Source organism: Rhinatrema bivittatum, chromosome 2, assembly GCF_901001135.1.
Source record: "Rhinatrema bivittatum chromosome 2, aRhiBiv1.1, whole genome shotgun sequence".
Lineage (NCBI taxonomy): Eukaryota > Metazoa > Chordata > Amphibia > Gymnophiona > Rhinatrematidae > Rhinatrema > Rhinatrema bivittatum.
Window position 1 is genome coordinate 663565994 of NC_042616.1, and position 21608 is coordinate 663587601.

Sequence of the window (21608 nt, forward strand, 5' to 3'; positions counted from 1 at the left end):
AAGAAAATCAAACTGTAGCACCGATATTTTTTCTATTATCTGTTTTCCTCTCCTATTATCTGTTTAAATAGAGGTATACATAGGGTGGTGAAGACTCCCAATTTTGAAAACTGACCATACTGATTTCATTAGCAAGTCTTTTGATAGTAACATTAGCAATTCTTTTTATTATTAGTAACTTTTTGATCCAGTTTCTTTTTGTTGGATATACAGACACTAAATATTAATTTTTCTATATATCAAACACATTTTGCACCCATTTCCTCGCTCTATCCCCTGTAGAATTGCTCAAATGTTGGGGCTCCCCCTGCTGGCCAAGCCTGGACAAAAACATTCTCATTTGCAGTCTTGTAACAGAAATCATGTTTCCTGTCCCCTTGAGTGCATCACTTCTGCAATCCTGCCTGCTCCAATGGACAGGAGTAAGAGACTGCCTGCAAATATTGTACTTTACTAATCCAATTTCCTCCATTTGTGTTTTATCAGTACTCCTAGCTATAACTATGCTCCTAACATGGACAAGCACTGGATCATGCAGTACACTGGGCCCATGTTGCCTATCCACATGGAGTTTACCAATATTCTGCAGCGCAAGAGGTTACAGACATTGATGTCTGTGGATGACTCCGTAGAAAAGGTGAGATCTCTAAATGTTTCTTAAAATTGATCTTGGTACCTTTATTCATATTCTATGACAGCTACCTCCAACATCTACAACTATCTGCTTTCCTTGAGTTACAAATTTTCTGACATGTTACATTCAAATCTTATTTTTTGAATTTCAAGTATTTGTGTGCATGCTGGTTGCTTTCATAAAAACTAAGACCTGTTTTCTGCAGAAGTCCACAGGAGGCCCCAAAGCTGTTCACAGGGAAGTTTGGAAGTGGGGCTAAATATAAGTATTCCCCTTCCAAATGTAAAAACATATCTACAGGACTGCCACAGACATTGCTTTTGTTTGCGTGATGGTTGTCCCTTGCAAGTCGTGTTCCTTTTTAACCTTGGAATGCATCACCTACATTTCCCTGTCTCCTCCCTTCCTTAGCCTTAATTGGATGTGCATTACTATACATCTGGAAAAGGAGTAGAGAGAGCTCACTGAGCATGCCTCAACTCATCATGTTACCACAATGTGTGAACACGAAGCCAAAATCATTTGTCTGAACTTCCAAACAAAAATGAGAAATGTTTTTGTCCCGATGGCAGCAAAAAAAACCAAACTAGACACCACATTAATTTAGCACAAAATAAAAAGACCTGAACGCTTTCCTGACTTTTGTTATTATTAATTAATAATTATTATTATTAATTAGGGGCATCAGGGAAGTGTTCATCTTTCCTTCTGTACAAAATTTGGCATGGGTGTCCAGTTATTTTTCTAGTGTGTATTTTACACACTAGGGGCCAGATTTTAAAAGCCCTGCGCGCGTAAATCCGGCCAGATTTATGCGCACAGTGCACTCGTGCGCCAGCGTGCCTATTTTGCATAGGCCGCCGGCGCGCACATAGCCCCGGGATGCATGTAAGTCCCAGGGCTTTGTAAAATGGGCGGGAGGGGATGTGTCCGGGGCGTGTACGGGGGTCAGGGGGTGGGGCAGGGCGGGTCCGGGGTCGTGGTGCCGACCCGGGGGCATGGCCGAGGCCTCCAGACCAGCCCCCAGGTCGGGTGATGGCGCGCCAGCAGCCCGCTGGCGCACGCAGATTTACACCTGCCTCGGGTAGGCGTAAATCTACCGACAAAGGGGTAGATTTTATAAACTTACGCCTCCCCTCACCTTCCCCCTTCCCCTATCTACCCCCCCCCCCCCCTACCGTTGTCGGCAGAGTTACGCCTGCCCGAAGCAGGCGTAACTCTGCGCGCGCCAGCATTTATTTATTTATTTTATTTATTTATGGTTTTTATATACCGGAGTTCCTGTATACAATACATATCACTCCGGTTCACAGTTAACAGTAATAACTACTGCCGGGTGGCAGTTTACATGGAACAAATCTTGGAACAGAAAACAAAAATTTGGTCTAAGTAAATAAGAAAAAAACAAACTAGCTAGGTTCAACTATAAACAACTATAAACATATAAATAAGGCAATTTATAATTTATGGTGCTGGTGCGCCATCACCCGACCTGGGGGCTGGCCCGGAGGCCTCAACCACGCCCCCGGGCCGGCGTCACGCCCCTGAAACGCCTCCTGCCCCGCCCCGAAATTCGTGCCGCCCACCCGACACGCCCCCTTTGCAAAATAGGCTCGGCGCGCGCAAGGGGCTTTTTTAAGGGTTACGCGCATAACTTATGCACGTAACCCTTTTTAAAATCCGGCCCAAAGGTAGGAGGGGTTTTAGATAGGGCCGGGGGCGTGGGTTAGGTAGGGGAAGGGAGGGGAAGGTGAGGGGAGGCGGAAGGAAAGTTTCCTCCGAGGCCGCTCCGATTTCGGAGCAGCCTCGGAGGGAACAGGCAGCGCGCGCCGGGCTCGGCGCGTGCAGGTCGCACAAATGTGCACCCCCTTGCGCGCACTGACTCCGGATTTTATAAGATACACACGTATCTTATAAAATCCAGCGTACTTTTGTTCGCGCGCGCGCTGTTTTTGAAATTGTACCCCTAGGTGTGTGGCTGAGCTTTGCCATAACTGACAGCATCTCCGACATGTAAGTCAGTACATAGTCCCAGACAAAACCCTTTATTTATTTATTTATTTATTTTTATATGCTGGTGTTCTGGATCACTCACATCATTTTACAGGATAAAATAATAATATTACAAAATTTGAATACAGCACACACAGGTATGTGGAAAATTTATGAATAATGTGTACTTTGAATAAACATGAACACATTTTTAACCAAATTTTTATTTTAGGCTACTTTAAAAAAAGGTAGACATTCTAACACATTTAGGCAGCATCTGTACTTCAGTCCCTATGCTGCCATGGACACACAAGCCCCTCAGAGCCATTCTTACAATCTTATTGTACAGGGTGATGGTTCCTTTTTAACACAGACTCCAGAACTGTACAGTTTCTTTATACTTCACTTGAGCAATGACACCCATTACTGGATCATTTCTATCAAAGCCTAAAACAGACACCTTTTAGTCTACTGTATATGCTCTCCATTTCCAGGCTAATAGCAGTCTGCTCACATCTAAATGCACATAAGGCTAGATTAAACAAGGTCACCCTCCACTGCATGTACAAACACTTAAGGAATCATTCATCATCTCATGTGGTCTCTCCCAGGCAGCAAACCTGTCTTCACTTAAGCCTAAGGAACTCAAACATTGATGGGGTTCTTCTATCTCACTCCTGTCAACACTGCTCGATCACTCAACTTTGTCTGACAGCTAATGATGACAGGCCAGGGGGTGATGTCTAGAAAGGGTATTGTACATCTTACAACAGTATGAAGTCTCTGTAACCACTTAAAGATGGAAAGAAGACCTTATCTGAATTCCTTGTATGAGTTTTTTAAGTGGGTATTGTTGCTGATGTGTGTGCGTAATACTATATATTGTATAGAGTGTTTGTGTGTAGCTTGTGCATAGCAAATGAGGAATTCTCCAATTTCCTCTTGTGAGAGCTCCAGACAGGAATAGGGAGATGGAGACTGTGGGGAAAAAGCAATAGGATGTAAGAAGTGAGATGGTAGTGTTGGACTTAATATATGAAGGATATTTGGGGGGGGGGAGAGGCGGTGAAACAAGGAAAGATCAGGTACTGATAGAACTGCAGAGCCAGAGCTGGTTAATAAAGTAAGGGAAAAGAAGGGGAATGGATTGAAAGAAGAAGGAGATGGACAAAGATGAATGCCTGGACTCAGGATGGAGGTTCTATGTTAGTATTAATATAACATTGGTCTAACCCAATATGGCAAGACTTAAGGTATCCTGTGTCTAGATCCCAAAGGGTAGACAGATTCCATGCTGCTTATCCCAGGGATAAGGAGTGGATTTCTGCAACTCCAGCTTAATAATGGTTCTGGTTCATGGACTTTTCTTCCAGGAATTTCTCTAAACTTTTTTTAAATGCAGCTACATTAATGGCTTTCACCACATCCTCGGGTGACAAATTCCCTAGCTTTGAGTAAAAAAATATTTTTCTCTTATTAATTTTAAGTTTATCACTTAGTAACTTCACTGTGTGTCCCCTAGTCTTTGCACTTTTTGAAAGAGTAAACAACCGATTAACGTTTACTCATTCCACTCCACTCATTATTTTATAGACCTCTATCATATTTCCCCTCGGCCATCTCTGCTCCAAGCTGAAGAATACTAACTTCTTTAGCCTTTCCTCATAGGAGACCCGTTCCATCCCTTTTATCATTTTAGTTGCCCTTTACTGTGCCTTTTCTAATTCTGCTATATTTTTCTTTTTAAATGTGGAGACCAGAACTGCACACACTATTCAAGATGAGGTTGCACCATGGAGCAATACAGAGGCATTATGATATTCTCTGTTTTAGTCTCCATTCCTTTCCTACTAATCCCTAGCATTCTATTTGCTTTCTTGGCTGCTGCTGCACACTGATCAGAAGATTTCAACGTATTATCAACGATGAAGCCTAGATCATTTTTTTGAATGGTGACACCTAAGAAAGGTGCATTGTGTAGCTATAATTTGGGTTATTATTCCCTAAGTGCATCACTTTGCACTTGTCCACAATAAATTTCATTTGCCATTTGAATGCCCATTCTTCCAGTTTTACAAGGTCTTCTTGCAATTTCTCTCAATCTTCATGTGATTTAACAACTTTGAATAATTTTGCATCATCGGCAAATTTGACCACCTCATTCGTTGTTCCTGTTTCCAGATCATTTATAAATATATTAAAAAGCAGTATCCCAGAACAGATCTCTGGGGCACTCCACTATTTATCTTTCTCCATTGGTAAAATTTACCATTTGGCCCTATTTTCTATTTCTATCTTTTAACCAGTTCTCAGTCCATAATAGGACACTGCCCCTATCCTATGACTTTTTAATTTCCTAAGAAGTCTCCCATGAAGGACTTTGTCAAATGATTTCTAGAAATCCAGATACACTATATCAATCAGCTCACCTTTATCCACATGTTCAAATACTACAAAATACAACAGCACGGATTTTGACCAACACACACAGACACGATCACATCACACCGGTACTAAAAGATCTACATTGGCTTCCCATAGCCTCCCGTATACAATATAAGGCTCTCTCACTCGTTCATAAGGCCTTGTACAACCCCGAAATGAATTGGTTCAATGACTCCCTCCGATTTCACCAAACCAATAAACCCACTAGACACATTCATCTCGCCACCATGCCCACCACTTCACCTAAACTCTACAAATTAACCTCCACGAGAGCCCGTGCATTATCAATCGCAGGGCCTATTCTCTGGAACACAATGCCAGTTGAACTTCGCCAAGAAGAATGCCCAAAAACTTTCAAGCGCAAGCTTAAGACCTGGCTCTTCACCAAAGCATACACTTAAATTCTCATTTCTTATCTATGCCCTCCCATCTCTGTCCCCCTTGACCCGGATTTTCACTAAATGCGGATGAGTCCCCCTCGAACTGGTTTCTCCCTAAGCATACATCATTCCTCCTCTCACTCCCTTCTGTGTTACCCTACTCCCTTCCTACCCCTTCTTCTCCCCCCCTCTCCTCACCCCTTCCCTTCACATTTGTTATTTCATGTTATTCCCTATAATTGTACGTTTTGTATATACCTGCAATCTTTGCCTACACTAATTTATTAATCTAATTTCATTCTTCTGTCACTTTTCCTCCTTTTTTCTCTTTTTTACCCTCTTGTATTCATGTTATTTTAATTTTAGATTAATGCTTTATTTCCCCTACCTTTCCTTACTCTCTAATTATTATGTTTCAATATGTTCTAATTGTATTATGTTAAACTTGTTCGATGTAAAGCACCGCCACAGGCACTAGTTTCATGTTACGCTGTGAACCGATGTGATATCATTGATGAATGTCGGTATATAAAACCGTTAAATAAAATAAATAAAATAAATAAATGTTTATTTGTCCTCAAAAGAAATGTAGTAGATTGGTTAGGTGACTTCTCTTGGCTAAATACATGTTGGCTTTGTCCTCTTAAACTATGCATATCTATATGTTCAGCAATTTTGTTCTTTATAATAGTTTCTGCCATTTTCCTTAGTACAGATGTCAGACTTACTGCTCTAATTTCCTGGATCACCCCTGGATCCTTTTTTAAAAATTGGTATTAACTGGCAAACTTCCAGTCTTCAGGTACCATAGATGATTGTAATAATAGTTTACAAATTACTAATAGCTTGTCTGCAATTTCATTTTTCAGTTCTTTCAGCTCTCTGGGGAGAATACCATCTGGTCCAGGTGATTTGCTACTCTTTAGATTGTCAGTTTATCCTAATACATCCTCCAGAAATTTGATTCAGTTCTGCTGAATCATCACATTTTAATTTCATTTCTGGCATGGGTATCTTTCATATGTGATGTAGAAAGACAAAAAAACCTCTATTTCCCAACAAGAGTGGGAAAAAAAAATATGCGTGCATATATTCACCAGTAAATTGTGGAATCCTAGGAGGAGAGCCCCACACCATGAAAATATCCTACCCATGTCTAAAGTTTAGTCTGATACCCATAGCCTGTGTCCTTATCCCTTTGGGTGGAAATCCGGTTGGGAGTCTCCAGATTTTGATGTTACAAAGCCCGTTCTCTCCTTCCTCTCTGTGTGACTGCTCTAAGAGAGAAGCCTGATGTTCCGATCTTGACAAAAGCTCTCTTTCTCCTAGTTCAAGTTGTGCAGAGGGGTGGGGAAAAAACCTCTAATGAAAAGGGGTAAAATCCAAATGTCTCTCTCTCCAAAATATCTCACGCTAGGTAGTACTGTCACTGGTCTTGCTTTCTCTAGAGAGTTGAGGGGTTGCTCATAGGTCTCTAGCCCCTACTTTTTTGATTGGAGGAGTTGCCCATCTCCAAAGGGTACAAAATGCTCCCCAGAACAAGAAAAACAAATCCAAAAACTGACCAAAATCAAAGAGAAGGCAGACCCTTTCTGACAGGACATGTGCTAATGAGGAATCTCATCTGAACACAAGACAAATTACCAAGCTGGGTTAATGGGACCAACTCAGCAGGGAGAAAGTAAAAACAGCTCCTTATCCTCAAACCCTAATTCAAAATATCCATGCTCTCTCTACCTCTAGCTCCACCTTATGCCCTTGGGATAACCAATCACAGTCAGCTCAGTTAAGAGACTGAAAGAGAATGGAAAATCCCTTCTGTTATTAGTCCTGATGGTAAGGGTTGGCCACAGATTCAACATCACATTCTGTTTCTTACAGAACTTTTATCCTGTTTGACTCAATGATCTCTCTAATATATAGTGCCACCCCTCCACCAGTTTGATACATCCTATCATTTTGATATAGTTTGTACCCTTGTATCACAGAGTTCCATTGGTTATCCTCCTTCCATCTAGTCTCTGAGATGCCATTTAGATCTACCTCTTCATCCAGTGCTATGAACTATAACTCTCGCATCTTATTTTTTATACTTCTAGCATTTGTATACAATATGTTTTTTGTTATTGGGGTTGCTTGGAATCTTTTTGCTCTGTCTGCTTTTTACTGAAAGGCACCTTGTCCATTTTAGCATTTATTGCAACCTCTCTAGTGGGATGCCCTAATTTCCGTGTTCTCTTTGTATCCTTCAAAGATATATCATTCCAAACCATGAGTGTGTCTGAGCGACTGTCGGCTTACATCCATCATCTAGTTTAAAAGCTGCGCGCTTTCTTTTTTTAAAGGTTAGTGCCAGCAGCCTGGTTCCACTCTGATTAAGGTGGAGCCAGTTCTTTCAGAAAAGGCTCCCCTCCCATTTCCCAAAATGATGGCCAATTCCTAACAAACCTAAAATCCTTTTCCCTTCTCATCCACTCATTGAGACCCTGGAGCTCTGCCTGCCTCTGGAATCCTGCACATGGAACAGGGAGCATTTTTGAAAATGCTACCCTGGAGGTTCTGCATTTCAACTTTCTACCTAAAATGTTAAATTTGGTTTCCAGAACCTCTCTCCTGCACTTTCCTATGTGATTGCTACCCACATTTGCCAAGACAGCTGGATCCTCTCCAACATTATCTAAAATCCGTGACACATGAGGTCTGCCACCTTTGCACCAGGGAGGCATGTTACTATGTGATCCTCATGTCCATAAATCTATGTAGTTGTGGGGCACAAACGACAATAAGATGTGCAAGAGAGCATTTATGAATATGTGTTGAAAAATGTTCTACTGTTAGTAGTGTATAATTAATAAAGAGTATTGGTCAATGTGATTTTGACAGGTCAGCTTAGCCAATCAGTGTTCACTTGAAGGATGAGCAGGAAGGATGCTCCTCTTCCTTCCTGCCCACCTGAAAAATAAAACTAAAAAGGATTTTAAAAATTCACACTCTCCATACCTAGGAATTTTGATTTCCAGTCATCCCGAGATTGTCTTGGATTAGTAGAAGAGGGATGCACAGACTTTCTCCTTTCTTTCTTATATATACACACACACATATGCTCTCTCTCAGACAAACTCACAAGCATCTCCACCTTTTCTTTAGTTGGGATCTACCAGCACACATTCACACACTCACACACACACACACAGGCACAGGCTCTCAGACCCACATGCTGTCTGACACACACAGCTCTCACTCTCAAATGCTCCCTCTCTTACATAAATACATAAATACACACTCTCTTTCACATGCTGTGACTGTTTCTCTACACACCCACACACACACACAGAGGTTCTCCAACTCTCACATACACACACAAGGCTCTCACACGCTGTCTTTCTGATCATACAGGCTCTCAGTCTGTATGATCAGAGAGAGTCTCTCAACTCACTCTCACACACACAATCGCAAATCACTCTCATATGCACATATACTCTACAGGGCCTCACCTCTTGGCCTCCTCTTCACGGGTCATCGTGGGATGGGCTCTGCGGCAGCCCTGATCTTCTCGGGCCACTGTGAGGTGGGATCCGCAGTAGCCCTACTATCGGGCCTCCTCTTCTTGGGTTGCCACAAGGTGGGATCCGCGGAAGCCCTGCTACAATCTCTACTATTCCTCTGCACGCGGCCGATGCTCCTCTTCCTTCCTGTCCGCGTAGCTCCAGCAATGTTTTTCATAGGGGGCCGTGCAGGCAGAAAGGAGGAGAGGCACCTGGACGTGAATTTTTCTTCAGGCTGTGGTGGGATGAGCTGCACCACAGTCCCACTAATCAAAGTGACGTGGACCTGATCCACTGGTGGCAGAAAAAGCAAAAATCTTCCATCACCAGTTAGATTGGGTCCACCTGTGACAAGATGTCTCTCTCTGCTCCTGACACCGCCCCACTGGGTATGCAGTCCCTTGCAATTCCATGGTTTGCACACCCGGTGACACCGGACCTGTCTATAGTGTTCCCTGGCAATGAAGAAAAACTACCCAGCATGCCTATCCCTCCACATCATCATTATCAGATATTTTTCTCATGGACAATGTTAAAAAAAAAAAAAAAATCTTAAAATGTTATTGTTATACTGTGTCAATTTTTTTCACAAATTTAATTTTTTTTGTTATGCTTGTAGCCTGCAAATCCATTTGAGCTCATTTACACAGACTTTACTTTTTCAGTTTAGGAATGGGAGGTGGATGGGCTGAAATTCTAAACCTCAAACCCTATGTTATCTTTTCCTCACTACTGTTATCAAGGACATTGAGAAAGGAGAGCTTTAAAGGGCTGTTAATTTTCTCACAGTGAGAGAGATGGATTTTTAGATCAGCATATAAAAAAAACAGGTTTCTCACTGCTGTGTTTTAATAAAAAAAAAAAAAAAAAAAAAATTAAAAAATTGCTCTTTAAATTTTAAATGTTTGTTACACATCCTGTTTTTTCTTAAATTAAAAAAAAAACATTTGCTGTTTTGTATGCATGCATGTGCATGCTCCCCGATATGTCTGCTGTTTTGAAATATTTTATTGGTATTTGGGACATTTAAAAAAGCTTGTATGAGTTTTTAATTATTTGATCTTTTATTCATCATCTTTTTTTTTTAATATTATTAGTATGATTTTAGTATTAAGATTATGTATTTATTTTATTTCTTGATTTAATGTTTGATATTTGAGGAATGGTGTGGGTTCTGTTTTTTCATTGTTGCACTGGATAGTGTCTGGCTTCTTGTGGTTTCCAGTTCAGTTTTTCTACTTTTTGTATTTCTACTTTATGGTTGCTCTATTCTGAAATTGGTAACGGTCTTTTTATGTTCTGCAGGTGTAACTGAGGTGATACATTCTCCTAATAGGCTTTCGGAGGGTCAAGTACACACCCAACATACATCATAATAGGCCTAATAGCCTATGGGTTCCAAGTGTCTTTTTTGCAGAGATTTCTGGTTGGCTTTACAGCAGTGTATATAAATATAATTAAGTGATATTTTTACCATAGAATACTGTACTTTGATATTTTCCATGTAACATATAAATGCAAAACTCTTAACTGTCTTTGTGGAATGGGGTGTGGAGCCTTGCACCAGCCACAGGGAGGGGGAGGGTGTCAGTTTTTAAAGTTTGCATCACTGAAGGGATCTGGGAATTTTCTTTTGTGGTCCAGGGACAGAGAATGAATGAATAACCGGGGGGGGGGGGGGGGGGGGGCAGCAGCACAGTAATTGTTTGCACAGGGCAACAAAAAAGCTAGCACAGGTCCTGACTACATGATTTGTTTTTGTGTATTGTATCGGTTTGTACTTCATTTTTCCTGTGGTTAACTTCATTTTTTTCCACGTTTCAGGGTTTTTTTTTTCGTATTTCATTAATTTCGTGTTAGTGCACACTACGTCCCGTTAGTGCACAGTAACATTTTCAAATTCAAATTTTTCCCACATTTCAGCAAATTATTCGTTTTGGGGTGCTCCCGAAACAGGGCGAATTAGACATTTCATTGAAATCATCTAATTCATCTAAAATGAATGCACATCTCTACTATAGAGCTGGTCCTCCTCACCCCTTCCCTTTCTCTCTTCCTGAGGCTGCTACACAGAGACACATATCTTAAAATAAGTTGTCTTAAAATGCAATCATTTGTGCTTTGACAGAAAAGCAATCAAGCTTTTTTGAAAAGGATTTTGTATTTTTTTGTAAAAAAATGTTATGAGATGTCACAAAAAAAAATAAAACAAAAAAAAAAAAATCCAGGGCAAGTTTGGACATGTCCAGAGTTTTGGGAACAAAGCAGGGGCACATATTCACCCAGCATGTGCATAGAATGATAACGTATGGGAGCTTGCAACCGTGCATTAATGAGGCTTTTTAAAATTAAAATAAGAATGGAATCAGTAAGCACAAAAACATGCTGTTTACACAATTTTGCAGAATATAATTCTGAACACAATTTTTAAAAAGGGTTAAAACCCCCAAGAATACAAGGGCTTTGAGACAAGGAAACAAATAACTTTGATATGAATTTAAAAATAACTGCACAGTTCTGCAAATCGGAGATAAATTCCTAACCAGGAATCATACAAGGTTTTCTACAAATCTTAAATCAGTCTTACCTGTAAAGAGGAAAATGAGGATATTACATTAGATGCGATTCTTTGGCAATCCTTGAATCCTTACAAATCACCAGCATTAGACGGCTATGGAGAGGAGCTCTACCAAGCGTTTTCAAAAACTCAGACCTAGATTTATCATTTTGCCAGAAATTTCGCAAGAATAGTGCCCGTGATAAAAAAACAAATAAATAAAGGATGGTTAGGGTAATTTTTTAGATACTGCAATGTAAGCTGAGAGAGAGAGAGAGCAGCTAGGTAAAGAGTGCATCAAGCTAGCTCGACAGTACAATTTATTTTATTTATTTATTTATTTTATTTTATATACCGGCAGCCGTTTGCACATCGTGCCGGTTTACAGATAACTTACAACCAAGGATATATAGGCAAAGCTTTTACAAGGAACAGTTTGTAACATAAACTCAGTAACATAGCAATAAACAAGATAAATAAGTAGGGGAGGGAGGGATAAGGGTAGAAGAGACAAAGGAGGGGGCGGGGGGGAGGGTGCAAAGGATACATAAGGAAAAGATATGTACAGGGGTTTGAGGAAAAAGTGATAAGCACATCGATTATATACAAAGTAGTAAAAGCGCAGAGGAGCAATGATTGAGGGGGAAAGGCGTTTGTAATAACTAACATTTTAGGTTTGTAGTTCTTTGGGGGGAGTGGGTGCAGGGTGTGGGTCCTGAGGCGGGGTGTTGGTGAGGGTGGGTGGTTGGATTAGGGTGTCAGTAAGGGATGATGGTGATTGTGATTGGGGGTATGCTTGGAAGAAGAGCCAGGTTTTGAGTTTCTTTTTGAAAGTGGGTGTGGAGGGTTCGGTACGAAGGTCAAGGGGCATGGAGTTCCAAAGGGAAGGGCCTGCTAGGGAGAGGGCCCTTTTGGTGGTGAAAATGAGTCTGGTGGATTTTATGGAAGGGGGGAATAAGGGTTCCACGGAGCGAGGATCGGGTGGGTCTGGTGGAGGTACGTGGGAGGAAGGGAGGGTTTAGCCAGTTGTAATGTTCGTTAGTAATACTTTTGAGGTTTGATGTGGGAAGCAGGGAGACCAAGTAGGAGTGCGTTACAGTAATCAATCTTTGAGAAAATTATAGATTGAAGTACTGTGCGGAAATCAGAGAAGTAGAGAAGGGGTTTAAGTTTTTTGAGGGTTTGTAGTTTGAAGTAGCAGCTGCTAAGAATAGATTTGATGTATGGTTTGAAGGTAAGTACAATGTACAAATCTCATCTTTCTGTACCTTTCCTCACTCTAAATCACATCAAATCTTCACTGATGTGTACCGTGCTGTTCGTACCTCTGATTGTGCATGAAAAATTGCCCCCCCCCAAAACCTAGGCCAGCACCAAAACCTCACCCTGAGTTACTAGTTGCCCCTGCTACAGCAGTATAAAAAGTTGACTAATATGTGTGCCTCCCCAGAGGTTCTCTGTCTCTTTTCTCTCTTCTCCCCACCTGATACAGGATTTGCGATTTTTAGCATAAATCCTGTTTCAAGCAATACGCACAGCATAACACAAGAAAAAAAGGTGTAGTTATTTCCAGCAATAAAACCCGCAATAATGTGCATTATGCTATCGCACACAACACTGATCACCCCTCATTTTAATTTACTCCACCCAAACTCCTCCCATTTGGGAAAAATTAAAAAATGTGCATACGCATCTCGTAATGTGTTATTTACCATGGGCATTATCGCGGGCGTTAAGACCCTAACACCCACGATAAAGGCACTAATACAATTTGATAAATGAGCTTGTCAGTTGGCTCCCAAAGTTCTTCAGGACTTTCAAGAATTCTTGAAATAGAAAACCCCCAAAAGATTCCTTTCTGAAAGCTATTATAGCCCCAGAAAGAAACAACCCAGAAAGATTCTTAGTCTTCCCCAGAATTTAAAGCCCCTTTTCACAATTAAATGTAGACCGTAAGAAATATGCAAATATACTAGCTAATAAACGGGCATGTCCTGGGGGCAGTTTATTCATACGGATCAATCAGAGTTTCTTAAAGGGTAGAATGGGAGTGAGAGCATTTGTGTGCAATTGAGAGCTTGTGTGTAAGTGAGAGAACATGTGTGTGATTGAGACTGACTGGTCAGGGAAATGACGTGTGTGTGAGGCTGGTCAGGAAGATGACAGGTGTGTGTGTGTGTAAGAGACAGAGACTGGTCAGGGAGGTGACTTGTGTGTGTGTGTGTGTGTGTGTGTGTGTATGTATGTGAGAGACAGAGACTGGTCGTGGGGTCTAATTGGGGTGTGTGTGAGTGACTGGTTTTGAGCTCTAAGGAAGAGAACCATCAGGACAGAGTTTCAGCAGCCACTGCTGCTTCTGATGTGTTCTTTTGGCCTGCAAGGAGTAGGAGAGTTGCTGGAGAGGGTAAGTAAAGGTGGCTTTTTACATTTATTTTTCTTCATTGACTGCCATTTTAATTATTGGGTATTTTGTGATGTGTCTGCTGTTTTGAAATATTTTATTGATATTTGGACAATTTTAAATAATTTTTATGTTTTTAATTGTTGGATGTTATTCTGTTCATCAGCTGTTTTGTAACATTTATTAGTATAGCTTTACAATGTGTGGAGGATCTATAGCAGCTTTGCTTATTCTGTTTTCTTAATAGAAAGTGTATTAGTGTTTAGGGTCTAGTTTAATATTTGTAGTGTTGCCTTTTCATAGACAAACAAAAGCTAGGGCAAGAGAAAATTGTATAAATCTCATCTTTGTGTGACTTTCCTCACTCCAAATGATGTCAAATCTTCACTGAGGTGTACTGTGCTGCTTATACATTTCACTCTGCATGTAAAACTGGCCCCAAAACCCTACACCACTAAAACCTCACCTTGAGTTACTAGCTGGCCCTCCTATAGTGATATAAATAATTGACTACTAAGTATGCTACCCTAGAGGTGCTCTTTCTCTCTCACTCTACTCCCCCCCCTCTCTGCCCAAACTCCTCCCCAATCCCACCCTTTTGAATACATTTCTCAAATTTGCATTTGTGCTGCACGCTGCGATAAATATTGCATGCATTATCGCCAGGGTTAACACCATATCACACTTTGATGAATGACCCTTTATGTTAGGTGCTATATTTCTCTTTCCATTTCCTCAGGTTTGCACTGAATGCAAAGTGGCTTTTTTGATGTTCCATTCCAGATTCTCTCTCTATATTTATAATTTGTGGTCTTTGTGGTATTTGGTGAAGGTCAGCTCTGTGTGTGTGAGACCAAGGTGAAGTATTTTACTAGCATGTAGGCATTTGCATCAATCTTATTTGTTGTGTTTTCTCAATAGGACATGCATTAGTGGTAAATTACTGTCTTTTCATTAGGAGGGCTATTGCGCCTGATAGTAAAGGGAGTTTTTGCTTTTACTGAGATGTAATCAGAACCAGAATATTTTTTTGTATGGTGAGTTGTATGGGTAAGCCCTAGTTCTGCTCTGCACACATTGTTGGGGGTCAAGGGAGTTCCTGTGGTTGCAGTGAGAATGTTTACATTTAGCCCCATGATGGTCACATGTTCAGTGTGTCAGGCATGTGAGAACCATCTGTCAGGTGTGTCCTGGCCGAAAAAAGGTTGAGAGCCATTGGCCTACACTACTAAACTGAATTATGGAATGTATTTCAGCAGTGAGTTTTGGATGCAGGAAAATAACCTGTGTTTAAATTTGTCTAAAACTGAGGTGATGTGTTTTCAGCATAAGACTCTGTGCCCCCTCTGGATTTGAGCCATATTTCGATTAGAGTAAATGGAATTTTAATTTCTGTGAAAACAGTTATGAGGAACTTAGCGGTGGTGTTTGATGATGATTTAAAATTTCTGCCTCAGTTACCGTCTATAATAAAATCAGGATTTTTTTAAAGTTACATATGCCATGCCACATGATATGAGCTGGATCGTAATGATTTTTGCACATTAGTACAATCTTTGGTGCTTTCATCAATAGACTATTGCAATAGTTTTTACATGGGTTTGCCTGTATCTAGCATTCTTGCTTTACAAGGGTTGCAGAATTCTGCTGCTAGATTGGAACTGCATGGCAGGCCTTGGCATCATGTTACCTCCCTTTTACGCGATTTGCATTGGTTTACCCCCACAACAGCGTATTTGTTTTAAATTGATGGTTTTGGTGTTTAAGGCAATGAAGTTGCAAGGGCCCTTCTATTTGTTAGACCTTTTAAATTATCTGAGTTATATATGATTTCTGATTTAAAATATTTTCACAAACAGTTAAAAACTCATTTATTTTTAAAAGCTTTTGGATAATAGTTTCAATTTAATGGCAAGGTTGGCTTTGTTTTTGAGTAATTTGAATATGATCTTATGTTTATATTTTGTTTTAAGATGTATTGTTTATATATATGAATTTTGATTGATTTATTGTTATAACCCGGCCAGTACAACCGGTTTGATATGGACAGGAAATAAATGTTTTAAAATAAATAAATAAATAAATAATTTTCTCCTCCTGTCCAGTTTAACTGAGGGGGACAGCAGGCCTAAAGGGGCAGAGTCAGTTAGCACATCTGGTGTTCAACATCTGTCCTTTTGTCAGGATGCTAAATAGGACTCCACAGTGCTCTGACCTGGGGCTTCGTATGTTAGATACCTGAGAGGTCTGATTTCTCTTTTTCTTTTTTGGACCCTCGGGTCTTTTGGGGCATGTCAACATGTGTATCCAGAGGATCTTCTTGGGGCCAACAGCTCTTTCTTTTTTGAGGCTGGATAATCCTCTTCGGCTGGACTCTCATTTAAAAGCACTTGATTCACAGGACCTTCTCTACTAGACAGGAGCTTCAGGATTCAGGGTAGACTGCACCCCCAAATTAGACCATAATTCAGATTCTGCTACATCTGGAGGCCTTAATAGCTCAGATTCAAAGAAAAAAGGAGAGGAGTACACCCACTCAGAGTTTTCCTCTTCAGTATCACAAATGGTTCAAAGGGGAGTATCATTTTAGGCTTCACTGTTTAGATCTTTGAGGTCTGGTAGAAGACACAGAATTTCTTCTTCGTTGTTGTGTAATCTTAAAATCATTCCCAATAGAGATCAAATGATTATGATACTATGTCATCTAAGGTGATGTTAAATAATAAAGATGACAAGGTCAAGTGTTGTCTTATACCTATGCTCAAGATAAAGACAAAGATTAATAATCCACAGATAAGGTGTAGTGGCAGTGTACAGTAAGATCACCACATATATACATTTTTGCCCTAATTCCTATCTATTCCAACACAGTAATAATATATTCCCATTCTCCCTCCTGCCCCCTCCCCCATACTATCAAAGCCTTGCTTAAGACATCTAAATAGTGCTGATGCAGGATATGGCACATGCTTGACCTGACTGAGAATATTATGTATGTAAAAATCATAATGTAACATACAATATATAATTCATCCAACCAACTAGCCAGTGACGTATCTGTAATCACAGACTCAATACCTACTGGCGTCAATTCTTTAGTATCAGTCCAAAAACAATATTTTTAATTAGTTTTAATTTTGCTCAGTGTGATCTATCAAAAAATTCTAATAACTTCATTGAGCTAAGCATTCCACAGTTCTATTGATCTTAATATTCTCATCTGGATGTACACATTTTTTAAATCATACAAATTATTATTCTTCTGATTATTATTATTTCTATTATTTTTAAAGGGAAAAATCCTCAGAAAGCAGAGAAGTCACTGACCTCCCAAAATGCTCAGCGTCAAGCTACCATCACTACTATCATTGATAGGTCTATGACTTCTCTACTGTCTAAGGTATTTTTCCCCTTAAAAATAATCAGAAAAATAATAATTTGTATGATTTAAAAATGATTATATCTAGGTGATAATATTAAGATTAATGGAACTATGGTATGCTTAGCTTAGAATTAGTGAAGTACTTAACATTTTTTGATAGATCACATTGAGAAAAATTAAAACGAAGAATTGCCATAAACCATCTAGAAGGGGCACTTCATTATAGGTGGCATACAACATTTTTTAAATACATTTTAAATAAATAGTCTTGTATTGTCAGTTGAATGATTACCTTTGAGAAACCTTGGCTGTCCCTATGAATAATTGACCCCCAAGACACTCCCCAATGTATTAGGCTAGTACCTTTGCATATTTCTTACAGTCTATATTTAATAGTTAAGTGGGTCTTTACATTCTGGGGGAAAATGAGAATCTTTGTTTTTCTTTTCCAAGACTATAGTCATTTCTTTCAGAAAGGAACCTTTGCTCTGTTCATTTGTTGTTGGGTTTTTTTTTTTTTCATGAATTCATGAAAAATCTAAAGAAATTTCAAAGCAAACTGAGTTTTTGAAAGAGCATGGTAGAACTTCACCTCACAACTGTCTAACCCTGGTGATTTGTAAAAATTCACGGATCTAATATAATGTCCTCATCCGGTGCATTTTTTACACCTCTACTGATACTGTGTATACTGTTTTCCTATCTGTAGGTGTCATTTCTATTTTTAATTTTAAAAAGCCTCATTATTTGGTAGTTGGGGGAGGGCCTACTTATATGCAGGCTGCCACATGTTGTTTTTCTCTATGCATGTCGGGTGAATATATGCCCCTGCCTTGCCCCCATATCCCTGGACATGTTCGGCCTTGCCCTGTAAATTTTTTATTTTTTTTTTTTTTGTAACATCAAAACTCTTCAAACAAACTTGATCACTTTTCTGTCAAATCACAAATGACTGCATTAAAAAAAAAATGTTTAAGATACATGTGTCTGTGTAGCAGCCTCAGGAACAGAGAAAGGAAGGGGGTGAGGCAGACCTGCTATCTGATCTTCCCTAGGGATGTGCAGAGCAAAATTTTATGTTCATATTTTTTATGTCCGAAAGGGGGTCCCACTTGCGGCCAATATGGACATAAAAAAAATCCAATGAGTTGGGTATATGTACATATGTGCAAAAAAAAAATTTAAACCCCCTCACCCTCCTTAATCCCCCCCCCAGACTTACCACAACTCCCTGGTGATCGAGCGAGGAGTGAGGACGTCATTTCTGCAATCCTTGGCGAGAAGCATGTGACGTCGGCGGCACGTCGAGTGACGCCGGCGTCACGTGATTCCCGGCAAGTTCGCGCCGGACGGCTCGTTCGGCCCAAAAAGAACTTTTGGCCAGCTTGAGGGGGTCAGGAGACCCCCCCAAGCTGGCCAAAAGTTCTTTTTGGGCCGAACGAGCCGTCCGGCGCGAACGAGCCGGGAATCACGTGACGCCGGCGTCACTCGACGTGACGCCGGCGTCACTCGACGTGCCGCCGACGTCACATGCTTCTCGCCAAGGATTGCAGAAATGGCGTCCTCACTCCTCGCTCCATCACCAGGGAGTTGTGGTAAGTCGGGGGGGGGGGATTAAGGAGGGTGAGGGGGTTTATATTTTTATTTTGGCTCAACAATCGCGATTTCCCACATATCGAACATATCTATGTTCGATATGTGGGAAATCCGATCGTTTATGTCGAATCAATTTTTTAAGTAAAAAAAAAAATATGAGTTGCGTTTTACTAATGCGGTCAATCCGAATGCACACCCCTAATCTTCCCTAGAAGAGGAAAAACTACCCAGCATGCTGTCTGTCCCTAATGTCATTATCAGACAAGTTTCTCATTGCCGGGATGAAAAAAAAAGTCTTAAAACTTGGTTGATTGCTTGTTATACGGTGTCAATTCTTTTTCACAAATTTACATTTTTCTGTTAAGCCTGCAGCCTGCAAATCCCTTTGAGCTCATCTTCTTTGCTCCTTTGGTCTCTGCAGATGGGAGGGAGCAGGCTGAAATTCTAAGCCATAAATTGCATGTTATCTTTTCCTTGCTGCTTCTGTCAGAGACAAGAAGAAAGGAGGGTTTTTCACATACTGTAAGAGAGATGGATTTTTAGATCAGCAGTGGAAGGATAACTTTCAAACAGCTGCGCATGGTGGCATATACACGTGTATTTGGCCGTGCGTGGTTTTACCATAATATTTTATAACATGCAGGTGTCACATACACACATTATAAAATATGTATATTTTTTTACCCCACAATATATGTACGTATATAGGCCTAGGCGTGAATACATGCAATGCATTTTCAATGAATTGAATGCGTGTACTTCACCACCTATTTTACAAATAAAGGGGTAGATTTTCAAACCCCAGCATGCGTAAATCTCAGGGTTTACATGCGTGGCCAGGCCTTATTCGCGCCGGGCCAGTTTTCAAACGTGTACGTCCCGTGGCTTGAAAAAGGGGCGGTCTGGGGGGGGGGGGCCGGGGCTAGAGGCACCTGTGAATCGGAACCAGAATCGGTTCGGATTTCAGTTCCGATTCACATCTCTATAGATGTGAATCGGAACCAGAATCGGTTCGGATTTCAGTTCCGATTCACATCTCTACCCGGCATAGTGGCCATTTGCTGCTGTGCTGGGGGATCGTGCGCTGCAACTTGCTCCTGCTCCAAGGCAGGAGCAAAAGGTAAAATAAAATTTGGGATAGCTAGGATAGGGATAGGGAAAGGACAGGATAGGGGAAAGGGAAGGGAGGTCAGGCTAGGGGGTTGGGAAGTTCCCTCCCAATTCGCTCCCTAATTGATGCCGACTGGGAGGGAACTGGGGAAGGCCCCGATGCGTCGCTGTGCGTATTTGCTAAAGTTGACCCCCCCCCCCCCCCTTGCATGCACTGACCCACCATTTTATAACATGCGGGCGCCAGCACAAGCATGTTATAAAATCACGCATCCACGTGTGTGTGCCGGGTAGCGCGCGCACATGATGGACATGCGCACATACGTTTTGAAAATCTACCCCAAAGTGTATATGTTTTACATCAGAAATAAAGTAGGACTTACTTGCATAAGTCTGGATTTATATGCATAAATTGGTGTATTTTAAAACATGCGTGTGAGAGTGAAATTACCAATTTAACCAATTAGTCCACCAGTTGGTCCAGTCCTTCTCCAGGTCATCAAGACCCTCCTGAATCTTCAGCCTGAATTTCTCCCAGTGCACCCAGACCTCCCCCCCCCCCCCCCCAGCCAATAGTACACAATAAACAAGTTTAACGTCACTTACACCGGATGATGAGCAGATGTAAATATAGGTGAGAAATTCTGAAACATGCAAACATGATGGCAAAAAAAAAACCCCCTATGGACCATCCAGTCTGTCCATCTGCCCAACTAATTTAGCATTATAATTCCCATCATATCTTTAGAGAATCTCTATAGTTTTCCCATGCTTTCTTTAATTCAGATACTGTTTTTGTCTCTACCACTGGGCGGCTGTTCCATGCATCCACCACCTTCTCTGAAAAGAATTAGGGGTCAATTTTAAAACCCACGCGTGGTTCCCGGCTCATGCACATGGACGCACCAATTTTATAACATGCGCACGTTACCATGCGCATGTTATAAAGTACGATTCTTGCACACAGATGCGCGGCCGATTTTAATATTGGTGTGCAGGCAGGGGGCATCACACACATGTAACAGGGGATTTTACAAAAATACGCGCAATGATGTGAGTAGGGTTTTCCCAGTTCCCTCGAATTTCCCTAGACCCCTTCCTACTCTGCCTCCCTTTTTCCCTCTTTTCCCTGACCCTTAACTCCTACCTAGCTAGCGCCCTTTTTTTTTTTTGTTTTCTTACTTACTGCTCCTTTGGAGCAGAAGTAACTTCCGCGTGCCGGCTGGCTGCTGGCATGTGCTTCCCCTGGACAGCATCTAATGGCACTGTCTGGGCCGGCATCCATCCCAGCCAGCCCCGGCCACCCCTGGCCCACCCCTTTTCGATGGCCTGGCACTTCTGCGCATACTGGGAGATACACGTGTGGCCGGGCCATTTCTAAAATGTGCTCTGTGCGTGCACAGCCCGGCCACACGTGTATCTCCTGGATTTTAGGCACACCGGGCTTCAAAAATATGGGTGTTATTTCCTAAGATTACCCCTTTAAACCTCATTCCATGATCCCTCATTCTAGAACCTCCTGTGCATGGAAACCTTTGATTTATTTAAATGTCTCTATCATATTTC

General features: G+C 41.1%; 1 protein-coding gene across 6 annotated transcripts in view; it reads left to right on the plus strand.

Moving 5' to 3' along the window:
• The window catches only part of SULF1 (sulfatase 1), a 369532-nt gene that overhangs the window by 251498 nt on the left and 96426 nt on the right, over window positions 1-21608 (plus strand). For all 6 annotated transcript variants that reach the window (XR_003854840.1, XM_029591438.1, XM_029591444.1 and 3 more), the window contains one exon: window positions 487-637. Coding sequence is in view for 5 of the 6 variants with exons in the window: in XM_029591438.1 (XP_029447298.1) it covers window positions 487-637 (151 nt within the window). In the remaining variant the exon portion in view is untranslated. The remainder of the gene's footprint in view (window positions 1-486; window positions 638-21608) is intronic.